Source organism: Aegilops tauschii, chromosome 7 (assembly GCF_002575655.3).
Source record: "Aegilops tauschii subsp. strangulata cultivar AL8/78 chromosome 7, Aet v6.0, whole genome shotgun sequence".
NCBI classification, from domain to species: domain Eukaryota; kingdom Viridiplantae; phylum Streptophyta; class Magnoliopsida; order Poales; family Poaceae; genus Aegilops; species Aegilops tauschii.
Window position 1 is genome coordinate 621,412,048 of NC_053041.3, and position 12,489 is coordinate 621,424,536.

General features: G+C 43.6%; 1 protein-coding gene across 1 annotated transcript; it reads right to left on the reverse strand.

Annotated features, from left to right (window-relative positions):
- Positions 1 to 453: 453 nt before the first annotated feature.
- On the reverse strand, positions 454 to 1,685 carry LOC109764772 (probable calcium-binding protein CML25/26). The gene has a single exon (XM_020323555.4). It carries the CDS (start codon positions 1,498 to 1,500, stop codon positions 1,033 to 1,035), a length of 468 nt encoding a protein of 155 aa, XP_020179144.1. The 5' UTR covers positions 1,501 to 1,685; the 3' UTR covers positions 454 to 1,032.
- Positions 1,686 to 12,489: the final 10,804 nt, after the last annotated feature.

Sequence of the window (12,489 nt, forward strand, 5' to 3'; positions counted from 1 at the left end):
ATGCCAGCTGGGTTGTGGTGTGCCTTCTACAAAGAGCGTACTACGTTGGTCGACGGTGATGCAAGGGTGTAGGGTTCTCGGACGCCAGGGTGGCGGCCCCAGGTGGCGTTTCGTGCGGTTGGCTCTGCGGTGAGCAATGGTGCGGCGACGGCGGGGCTTCTCCATGGTTGTGTGGGCAACGAGGAATGTGGAGAAGGAATTCCTGGCGGTGGTGGTGCTTCGGTACTGGCGTCTCCCAAATCTTGTGTTTGAGGTTTGTCTTGTGGCGGTGGAATTGGGATCAGGGCACCTTGGGCTCTCGGTGAAAACCCTTGATCGTCTTTCAGTCATGGTGACAGCTGCGTGTTGCGTCGTCACCCTCTTGGGGGTGTCGCCGGGGAGCTCAGGTACCTTTTCGGTTGTGGTTTGGACATCGGCGGGCAAGCTCGGATCCTTTCTCGTGGCTTCCTCGGCTTTTGCAAGGGGCAATCAATCAGCTCCTATATTCTACATGTGACTTCAGTGGCATTGCTCTTAGTCCTCGATGTTTGCTGGCAGGATCGGTACTCCATGGCCCGGAGCGAGAGAACACGGGGTTCCCTCCGCCGACATCTTGGTGTGTGCGGCCCATCGAAGTCCAGTGATCTCTCATGAACGCTTAATCGCTTTTCTTGTTTGTAGCTTCAGGTGCTTCTTGTTAGGGTGTGGGCACTCTTGTATTTATGTTTTTTTATCTCTTGACCTGCTTGTAAGAGGTTTTTCTCATCACCTTCTATCGGTTTGGTCGTATGTTCTATATATATAAAACGGGACGAAAGTCAACTCAAGCCACAACTTCCCGTGTAGGATTCTAGCGATCGTGCGAGCAAAGGAATGAATAAATGTACACATGACATAACACACTGGCCATCGTGCGAGTAAACAATGAATGAACACATGACTGTACATACATATGTGATCGATAAATGAATTAAGTGAATATTATTAGCCTCCGCAAAAAAAAGAGTGAACAAAATATGTCTCTAGAAGAATGCGAAGAAGAGAAATCGACGATCAGGCCATCATCATGACCTGGAACTCGTCAAACGAGAGCTTGCCGTCGCCGTCGAGATCGAACCTGCAGATCATTGCCCTGCACTCCTCCACGCCCAGCTCGTGCGATCCTAGTCTGCTCAGCGTCCGCCTCAGGCTCGCCGGTGTAATCATCGTCGTCGTTGCCGTGTCCTCCACGGACGACGATGCGTAGATCCCGAACGCCTCCCTCAGGCACCTTCGCTTCACGTCGGCATCGTCCTCTTCATGGGCGCCGGCGGCCAGCCTCGAGAACTCTTCTTGGTTTAGCAGCCCGTCACCGTCGGTGTCCACCACCGCGAGGGCCGCCACCGCCTCCTCCTCAGACACGTACTCGCCCAGCGTCGCCTCCATGCAGCGCCGCAGCTCGGACGTGGACACCTTGCCGTCTCCGTCCTTGTCGAAGGCGGCGAACACCGACGGCACCGCCATGATCGAGTGACTATTCATCGATCTTGCTTCCTTTTCGCTATATAGATGTTGCTGCTGACTAGCTGATTGGGAGCTGGTAAGTTGATTTGTATGTGTATGCCCTGAAAGCAGTTGATGATAATATGGCGCGCGTGGTGGGATTTATATACGCATGCGAACGGAAGACAACATGTTGTGGAGGTGATGTGTCAGCATCGACGCCTTAGTTTCCGCGTTATTTTTGTGCACTACACATCACATGTATGTGAAATTTAGTATATATTTCGATCCTCCGTGTTTTGTACGCGTACAAGTATCTTCGAAGAAGTTCATCGTCGATCATGGACGTAGTATATATGGCGCATGCGTCGACCTCAACTCCATTCGTCAATTAATTAAGCACCACGAAATCATGTTTTTATTTTTTTTTGAAAAAGGAGGTTAAGACCCGGCCTCTGCATCAATCGATGCATACGGTCATCTTTATTTATTACTCACACCTTTGTTGAATAACTGACCATATTATCGATAATACGGTCATCTTTATTCAACAAAGGTCTAACAAAAACATATATCAAGCCACCCGAATGCATCACTCACCCCTGGTCCTGATGGATCGATCACTCACCCCTTTGCATTTTTACCCCTAGTTGGTTCCTACCCACGGGTTTTGCCCTTACTTTTCGAGCTTGCTCAGTTTTGCCCTTACTTTTTCCGTCGAGGTCCCTCGAATGCCCTTTGACCGGTTGACCAAAACTTTGAAAATTCAATATTAATTCATATGAACTCAGAAAAATGCAAATAAGATATCAAAATGTTCAGATAAACATTACCTTTATGTGCATATCATTTGCATTCAGGACAAAAGCACCCTTTAAACTACTTGAGGTAATTAATGTTATTAACATTATTAAAAATAAAAAAGGTATAAACAATATTTTTTTCATGAACAAAAATTACATGCAAATGTAGGTGATGTTTTCTGAACATCTTGATATCTTATTTGCATTTTTCTCAGTTCGTATCATCCTGTTAAGAATGTTCTAACGACTTTGACCATTATTTGGAAAATTCATAACAAGTTGATACGAACTAAGAAAAATGCAAATAAGATATCAGGATGTTCAGAAAACATGACCTACATTTGCATGTAATTTTTATTCATGAAAAAAATATTGTTTATACCTTTTATTTTTAATAATGTTAATAACATTAATTATCTTAGGTAGTTTAAATGCTGCTTTTGTCCTGAATGCAAATGATATGCACATAAAGGTAATGTTTATCTGAACATTTTGATATCTTATTTGCATTTTTCTGAGTTCATATGAATTAGTTATGAATTTTCAAAGTTTTGGTCAAACGGTCAAAGGGCATTCGAGGGACCTCGACGAAAAAGTAAGGGCAAAACTGAGCAAGCTCGAAAAGTAAGGCCAAAACCCGTGGGTAGGAACCAACTAGGGGTAAAAATGCAATTGTCCCTTGTTTTTAAGCTTGACTATGAAAAAGCATATGATAGAATTAGTAAAAGCTTCCTGCTGAAAGTGATGTATCAAAGAGGATTCAGCCCCAAATGGATGAGGAAAGTTGAATCTATTCTTTATAAAGGTTCAGCGGGTGTTCACTAGTAGAAAAAGGCTCATTTGTCCCGGTTCATAAGGCCCATCTGTCCCGGTTGGGGAACCGGGACTAAAGGGTCATTACTAATGCCTTAGGCCTTTAGTCCCGGTTCTTATACAAACCGGGACAGATGGGCCTCCACGTGGCCGCTTCGGCGAGCCCAGGCAGGAGGGCCTTTGGTCCCGGTTGGTAGCACCAACCGGGACCAATAAGCTTCCACGCGTCAGCATTTCAGTGGCTGATTTTTTTTGAAAGGAGGTGGTTTAGGGGTTTTGGGGGTTAATTTAGGTTGGTATAGGTAGCTAATGGAGAGATGTGTCCTCTCTTATCTCCGTGCTACTGCTACTACTATGCCTAAACATGACTTAGATTGAAGTGAGGCAACATGTGGTGCATGTCGAAAGTAATACTAATCCTAACTTGATCAAGTTTGGATTGTACTACTTTCGACATGCACCACATGCATGTTGCCTTCACTTCAATCCAATCCATGTTCATTTCATCCACAGATATATAATAACTCTTCATGCTCGCATCATGCATCATCATAATAACAAGTCCTACTAATCATCATCATACAACTTCTACTCGTTATTAATAACAAGTCATACGATCATCATCCTGATAGTCATCGAACCAACCCTACTTTGTTCTTAGCACATGATCATCAGTATTAGGTAGGACCTAAATACCCTCTTTAAGGTAAAATAGCATAAAACAATATAGACCCTGACTCTCCATTATGGAGAATGGAGATCATCCTGTCTCCAATTCTTGCGCTTCGCTTCCTTTTGCTTCCAAGAACCTCCTTACGATTGTCCATACATTTTTTCCATTTATTTATTAGCATGTCTCCACTTCTTTGAGAAATCCGGTATGGACAGTTGAGATTCGTAGGATGACCTGGATATATGTTCAAAACACAAAGGCTACCATTCTGATACATCAAATGAGGCACACAATCCTCTGGGATTCTCTGTTGAAAAACATAGTAATAACTTCATAGTTAGCAATGATGTACTAGTTTTAGAAGTATGCAAAAGATGCACGGATGTCGTAATAGTAAAATATCTTACCAGGGTATCTCCATGGTAGTTACCGTAGTTCAACACGTGCACTAGTGGCCCGTATTGACCATAATGTTGAGGAGTTTGATTGTAGATATTGTAATTCTCAATATCAGTACAAAATCTGACCAGATGATTTTTCTCCTGATAAGTTAATTCGGAGCCATCGGTGTAGTGGGTTTTGTCTACCATGTTCCGCACATTGTTTGAACAATCAAAATAAGCTGTCAATGGAAATAAGCTGTCAACTATTTTGAAATAAACAATATAAATTAGCTAATAACTATGTTTGAGAAACTCACATAGCGGTAGAACTGGAGGCGTATTAACAAGGACCCAAATGTCCATATTGTCTTGCTCGATTTCAGGATCACCAAGATCCATGGTGACAAGCATACCCTCATCAAAACCATACATCTTGAAAAATGCTTCCCAATTTTTGCAACCAAAATAGGTTACGCTCTCAGCATTATACAGATTTACTTCAAAATCCACATCAGGATGGGTCCTTAGGTGAATTTTCTTCGTTTCAAAATTTTCATGGTCTTCAAAATCCATCCTCTCCAAGACATAGCGTCTTGCATGGCATGGGATAAGCTATACTCGAATTATAAAAGATGAAAATTACACGTTGAAATAGTTGAAGTCGTGCTTAATTATGAAAAAAAAACACTTGTCGCCGTGCGTACCGTTTCAACATCGAAGGTCTCCTCGAGCTTAATGTTGAAGCGCCGATCATCGTCCAGGTGAGGCCTGTCGCACAAACCTCGATCGTTGTGGCACCACCCGCACTCCCCCGGGAGACTTTCGTCGCCCGATGATGACATTTCCTACGTTCATAATTCAAAGATTAAACTTGTACAATTAAATATATGTACTACAAAAACTAAATTATATCATTATTATTCATCACGGGTTGACTATTGGTTTGTCGAGTCTTTTCTTGAAAACTCTCAACTCACGTGGTGTACACATTCGACCGTTGGTGATGGTCGCTCCTCCATTTGTCCCCGAGTGCATTACACCAAAATGTCTAGCACACGGGAATGAAGGAGAAGCGACCCCCACGACAACAGTCGGGATTCTTCGTCCTCTCATATATATATGGTGGAACTCTCCCTCACTGATTCCTCTCTGACATTTGCGACCGTCGGTGATGGTAGCTCCTCCTTTCGTTCCCGAGTGCATTACACCAAATTGTCTAGCACACGGGAACGAAGGAGAAGCTACCCCCACGACAACAGTCGGGATTCTTCGTCCTCTCATATATGGTGGAGACTCGACAGACTTAAAGTCAACCCGAAATATCGTTTAATTATCTTTCTAAAAGAGGATTTGGCTGGTCTCACCTCGATGTCGGAGGGGGTCGGTGACGGGGACGACGGCAGGGATGATGGAGGGGCCGGGGGCTCCTAGATTTCTGCGAAAACAAAAACCCTATAAGCTATCAACTAATCATATGCATATGCCTTGCATAGTGCTCTCCAATTTTAGCATTCAAAGTAGGAGTAGTTTTCCAACTTGAGCATTCAATAAGCAAAATCAAATCGCAAAATAAAGTAGTATTCAAATTAGGATGCATTCAATTATAAGCAAAACTACATCATCTCCATGCGTCCGTACATCGTTGAATATTATCACTAATACACCTCGAATACTATCATACATATAGCAGCGCCAGTACAGCTAGAACCGTAGCGCCCGACGGGTATCGGCGCGGGCGGTGGACACCCAAAGGGAAGGAACCATCACATGATCATAGCTCCAGTGAGATCCCTGAAGAACCTGTCAAGTATTGTCAAACCTGCCCTCCAACGCAACCATGTAGCGACGGACGTGCTGGTCCTCCTCGCTGACACGGTGACGTACTGAAGGAAATATGCCCTAGAGGCAATAATAAAGTTATTATTTATTTCCTTATATCATGATAAATGTTTATTATTCATGCTAGAATTGTATTAACCGGAAACATAATACATGTGTGAATACATAGACAAACAGAGTGTCACTAGTATGCCTCTACTTGACTAGCTCGTTGATCAAAGATGGTTATGTTTCCTAGCCATAGACATGAGTTGTCATTTGATTAACGGGATCACATAATTAGGAGAATGATGTGATTGACTTGACCCATTCCGTTAGCTTAGCACTCGATCGTTTAGTATGTTGCTATTGCTTTCTTCATGACTTATACATGTTCCTATGACTATGAGATTATGCAACTCCCGTTTACCGGAGGAACACTTTGTGTGCTATCAAACGTCACAATGTAACTGGGTGATTATAAAGGTGCTCTACAGGTGTCTCCAAAGGTACTTGTTGGGTTGGCGTATTTCGAGATTAGGATTTGTCACTCCGATTGTCGGAGAGGTATCTCTGGGCCCACTCAGTAATACACATCACTATAAGCCTTGCAAGCATTGTGACTAATGAGTTAGTTGTGGGATGATGTATTACGGAACGAGTAAAGAGACTTGCCGGTAACGAGATTGAACTAGGTATCGAGATACCGACGATCGAATCTCGGGCAAGTAACATACCGATGACAAAGGGAACAACGTATGTTGTTATGCGGTCTGACCGATAAAGATCTTCGTAGAATATGTGGGAACCAATATGAGCATCCAGGTTCCGCTATTGGTTATTGACCGGAGAGGTGTCTCGGTCATGTCTACATAGTTCTCGACCCCGTAGGGTCCGCACGCTTAACGTTCGGTGACGATCGGTATTATGAGTTTATGTGTTTTGATGTAACAAAGGTTGTTCGGAGTCCCGGATGTGATCACGGACATGACGAGGAGTCTCGAAATGGTCAAGACATAAAGATTGATATATTGGAAGCCTATGTTTGGACATCGGAAGTGTTCCGGGTGAAATCGGGATTTTTCCGGAGTACCGGGAGGTTACCGGAACCCCCCGGTAACTTAATGGGCCTTAGTGGGCCTAGGTGGAAGAGAGGAGAGGTGGCCAGGGCAGGGCCGCGCGCCCCTCCCCCCAGTCCAAATAGGACAAGGAGAGGGGGGCGGCGCCCCCCTTCCTTCCTCCCCTCCACCTCTTCCCCCTTTCTGTCCTAGTCCAACATGGAAAAGGGGGGAGTCCTACTCCCGGTAGGAGTAGGACTCCTCCTGGCGCGCCTCTCCTCTAGGCCGGCCGAACCCCCCCTTGCACCTTTATATACGGGGGCAGGGGGCACCTCTAGACACACAATTGATCATTGATCTCTTAGCCGTGTGCGGTGCCCCCCTCCACCATATTACACCTCGATAATATCGTAGCGGTGCTTAGGTGAAGCCCTGCGTCGATAGAACATCAACATTGTCACCACGCCATCGTGCTGACGAAACTCTCCCTCAACACTCGGCTGGATCGGAGTTCGAGGGACGTCATCGAGCTGAACGTGTGCTGAACTCGGAGGTGCCGTCCGTTCGGTACTTGATCGGTCGGATCGTGAAGACGTACGACTACATCAACCGCGTATTGTTAAACGCTTCCGCTATCGGTCTACGAGGGTACGTGGACAACACTCTCCCCTCTCGTTGCTATGCATCACCATGATCTTGCGTGTGCGTAGAATTTTTTTGAAATTACTACGTTCTCCAACAGTGGCATCCGAGCCTGGTTTTATGCGTTGATGTTATATGCACGAGTAGAACACAAGTGAGTTGTGGGCGATATAAGTCATACTGCTTACCAGCATGTCATATTTTGGTTCAGCGGTATTGTGAGATGAAGCGGCCCGGACCGACATTACGCGTATGCTTACGCGAGACTGGTTTCACCGTTGCGAGCACTCGTTGCTTAAAGGTGACTGGCGGGTGTCTGTCTCTCTCACTTTAGTTGAACCGAGTATGGCTACGCTCGGTCCTTGCGAAGGTTAAAACAGCACCAACTTGACAAACTATCGTTGTGGTTTTGATGCGTAGGTAAGAACGGTTCTTGCTAAGCCCGTAGCAGCCACGTAAAACTTGCAACAACAAAGTAGAGGACATCTAACTTGTTTTTGCAGGGCATGTTGTGATGTGATATGGTCAAGACGTGATGCTATATTTTATTGTATGAGATGATCATGTTTTGTAACCGAGTTGTCGGCAACTGGCAGGAGCCATATGGTTGTCGCTTTATTGTATGCAATGCAATCGCCATGTAATTTTTTTACTTTATCACTAAGCGGTAGCGATAGTCGTAAAAGCAATAGTTGGCGAAACGACAACGATGCTACGATGGAGATCAAGGTGTCACGCCGGTGACGATGGTGATCATGACGGTGCTTCGGAGATGGAGATCGCAAGCACAAGATGATGATGGCCATATCATATCACTTATATTGATTGCATGTGATGTTTATCTTTTATGCATCTTATCTTGCTTTGATTGACGGTAGCATTATAAGATGATCTCTCACTAAAATTTCAAGATAAAAGTGTTCTCCCTAGGTATGCACCGTTGCCAAAGTTCGTCGTGCCCAGACACCACATGATGATCGGGTGTGATAAGCTCTACGTCCATCTACAACGGGTGCAAGCCAGTTTTGCACACGCAGAATACTCAGGTTAAACTTGACGAGCCTAGCGTATGCAGATATGGCCTCGGAACACTGAGACCGAAAGGTCGAGCGTGAATCATATAGTAGATATGATCAACATAGTGATGTTCACCATTGAAAACTACTCCATTTCACGTGATGATCGGTTATGGTTTAGTTGATTTGGATCACGTAATCACTTAGATGATTAGAGGGATGTCTATCTAAGTGGGAGTTCTGAAGTAATATGATTAATAGAACTTAAATTTATCATGAACTTAGTACCTGATAGTATCTTGCTTGTCTATGTTAATTGTAGATAGATGGCCCGTGCTGTTGTTCCGTTGAATTTTAATGCATTCCTTTAGAAAGCAAAGCTGAAAGATGATGGTAGCAATTACACGAACTGGGTCCGTAACTTGAGGATTATCCTCATTGCTGCACAGAAGAATTACACCAGAAGTTATGAACGTCTAGCAGTGCAAAGCTGATGACTACTCGATAGTTCAGTGTGCCATGCTTTACGGCTTAGAACCGGGTCTTCAACGACATTTTGAACGTCATGGTGCATATGAGATGTTCCAGGAGTTGAAGTTATTATTTCAAGCAAATGCCCGGATTGAGAGATATGAAGTCTCCAATAAGTTCTACAACTGCAAGATGGAAGAGAATAGTTCTGTCAGTGAGCATATACTCAAAATGTCTGGGGTATAATAATCACTTGATTCAACTGGGAGTTAATCTTCCGGATGATAGCGTCATTGACAGAATTCTTCAATCACTGCCACCAAGCTACAAGAGTTCGTGATGAACTATAACATGCAAGGGATGAACAAGACAATTCCCGAGCTCTTCGCAATGCTAAGGGCAGCGGAGGTAGAAATCAAAAAGGAGCATCAAGTGTTGATGGTCAATAAGACCACTAGTTTCAAGAAAAAGGGCAAAGGGAAGAAGAAGGGGAACTTCAAGAAGAACAGCAAGCAAGTTGCTGTTCAGGAGAAGAAACCAAAATCTGGACCTAAGCCTGAGACTGAGTGCTTCTACTGCAAGCAGACTGGTCACTGGAAGCGGAACTGCCCCAAGTATTTGGCGGATAAGAAGGATGGCAAGGTGAACAAAGGTATATGTGATATACATGTTATTGATGTGTACCTTACCAGAGCTCGCAGTAGCACCTGGGTATTTGATATTGATTCTGTTGCTAATATTTGCAACTCAAAACAGGGACTACGGATTAAGCGAACACTGGCCAAGGACGAGGTGACGATGCGCGTGGGAAACGGTTCCAAAGTCGATGTGATCGCCGTCGGCACGCTACCTCTACATCTACCTTCGGGATTAGTATTAGACCTAAATAATTGGTATTTGGTGCCAGCCTTGAGCATGAACATTATATCTGGATCTTGTTTGATGCAAGACGGTTATTCATTTAAATCAGAGAATAATGGTTGTTCTATTTATATGAGTAATATCTTTTATGGTCATGCACCCTTGAAGAGTAGTCTATTTTTAATGAATCTCGGTAGTAGTGACACACATATTCATAATGTCGAAGCCAAAAGATGCAGAGTTGATAATGATAGTGCAACTTATTTGTGGCACTGCCGTTTAGGTCATATCGGTGTAAAGCGCATGAAGAAACTCCATAATGATGGACTTTTGGAATCACTTGATTATGAATCACTTGGTACTTGCGAACCGTGTCTCATGGGCAAGATGACTAAAACACCGTTCTCCGGAACTATGGAGAGAGCAACTGATTTGTTGGAAATCATACATAGATGTATGTGGTCCAATGAATATTGAGGCTCATGGCGGATATCGTTATTTTCTCACCTTCACAGATGATTTGAGCAGATATGGGTATATCTACTTAATGAAACGTAAGTCTGAAACATTTGAAAAGTTCAAAGAATTTCAGAGCGAAGTTGAAAATCATCGTAACAAGAAAATAAAGTTTCTACGATCAGATCGTGGAGGAGAATATTTGAGTTACGAGTTTGGCCTACATTTGAAACAATGCGGAATAGTTTCGCAACTCACGCCACCCGGAACACCACAATGTAATGGTGTGTCCGAACATCGTAATCGTACTTTACTAGATATGGTGCGATCTATGATGTCTCTTACTGATTTACCGCTATCGTTTTGGGGTTATGCTTTAGAGACGGCTGCATTCACTCTAAATAGGGCACCATCGAAATCCGTTGAGACGACGCCTTATGAACTATGGTTTGGCAAGAAACCAAAGTTGTCGTTTCTTAAAGTTTGGGGTTGCGATGCTTATGTGAAGAAACTTCAACCTGATAAGCTCGAACCTAAATCGGAGAAATGTGTCTTCATAGGATACCCAAAGGAGACTGTTGGGTATACCTTCTATCACAGATCCGAAGGCAAGACATTCGTTGCTAAGAATGGATCCTTTCTAGAGAAGGAGTTTCTTTCGAAAGAAGTGAGTGGGAGGAAAGTAGAACTTGATGAGGTAACTGTACCTGCTCCCTTATTGGAAAGTAGATCATCACAGAAACTAGTTTCTGCGACACCTACGCCAATTAGTGGGGAAGTTAATGATAATGATCATGAAACTTCAGATCAAGTTATTACTGAACCTCGTAGGTCAACCAGATTAAGATCCGCACCAGAGTGGTACGGTAATCCTGTTCTGGAGGTTATGTTACTAGAGCATGACGAACCTACGGACTATGAAGAAGCGATGGTGAGCCCAGATTCCGCAAAATGGCTTGAGGCCATGAAATCCGAGATGGGATCCATGTATGAGAACAAAGTATGGACTTTGGTTGACTTGCCCGATGATCGGCAAGCCATTGAAAATAAATGGATCTTCAAGAAGAAGACTGACGCTGACGGTAATGTTACTGTCTATAAAGCTCGACTTGTTGCGAAAGGTTTTCGACAAGTTCAAGGGATTGACTACGATGAGACCTTCTCACCCGTAGCGATGCTTAAGTCTGTCCGAATCATGTTAGCAATTGCCGCATTTTATGATTATGAAATTTGGCAAATGATGTCAAAACAGCATTCCTGAATGGATTTCTGGAAGAATAGTTGTATATGATGCAACCGGAAGGTTTTGTCGATCCAAAGGGAGCTAACAAAGTGTGCAAGCTCCAGCGATCCATTTATGGACTGGTGCAAGCCTCTCGGAGCTGGAATAAACGCTTTGATAGTGTGATCAAAGCATTTGGTTTTATACAGACTTTTGGAGAAGCCTGTATTTACAAGAAAGTGAGTGGGAGCTCAGTAGCATTTCTGATATTATATGTGGATGACATATTGCTAATTGGAAATGATATATAATTTCTGGATAGCATAAAGGGATACTTGAATAAGAGTTTTTCAATGGAAGACCTCGGTGAAGCTGCATATATATTAGGCATCAAGATCTATAGAGATAGATCAAGACGCTTAATTGGACTTTCACAAAGCACATACCTTGACAAAGTTTTGAAGAAGTTCAAAATGAATCAAGCAAAGAAAGGGTTCTTTCCTGTACTACAAGGTGTGAGATTGAGTAAGACTCAATGCCCGACCACTGCAGAAGATAGAGAGAAGATGAAAGATGTTCCCTATGCTTCAGCCATAGGCTCTATCATGTATGCAATGCTGTGTACCAGACCTGATGTGTGCCTTGCTATAAGTTTAGCAGGGAGGTACCAAAGTAATCCAGGAGTGGATCACTGGACAGCGGTCAAGAACATCCTGAAATACCTGAAAAGGACTAAGGATATGTTTCTCGTTTATGGAGGTGACAAAGAGCTCATCGTAAATGGTTACGTTGATGCAAGCTTTGACACTGAT

Bases quoted from the DNA above. Each gene is read 5' to 3' on its own strand.
- LOC109764772 (XM_020323555.4), bottom strand. From the start codon at position 1,500: ATGAATAGTCACTCGATCATGGCGGTGCCGTCGGTGTTCGCCGCCTTC.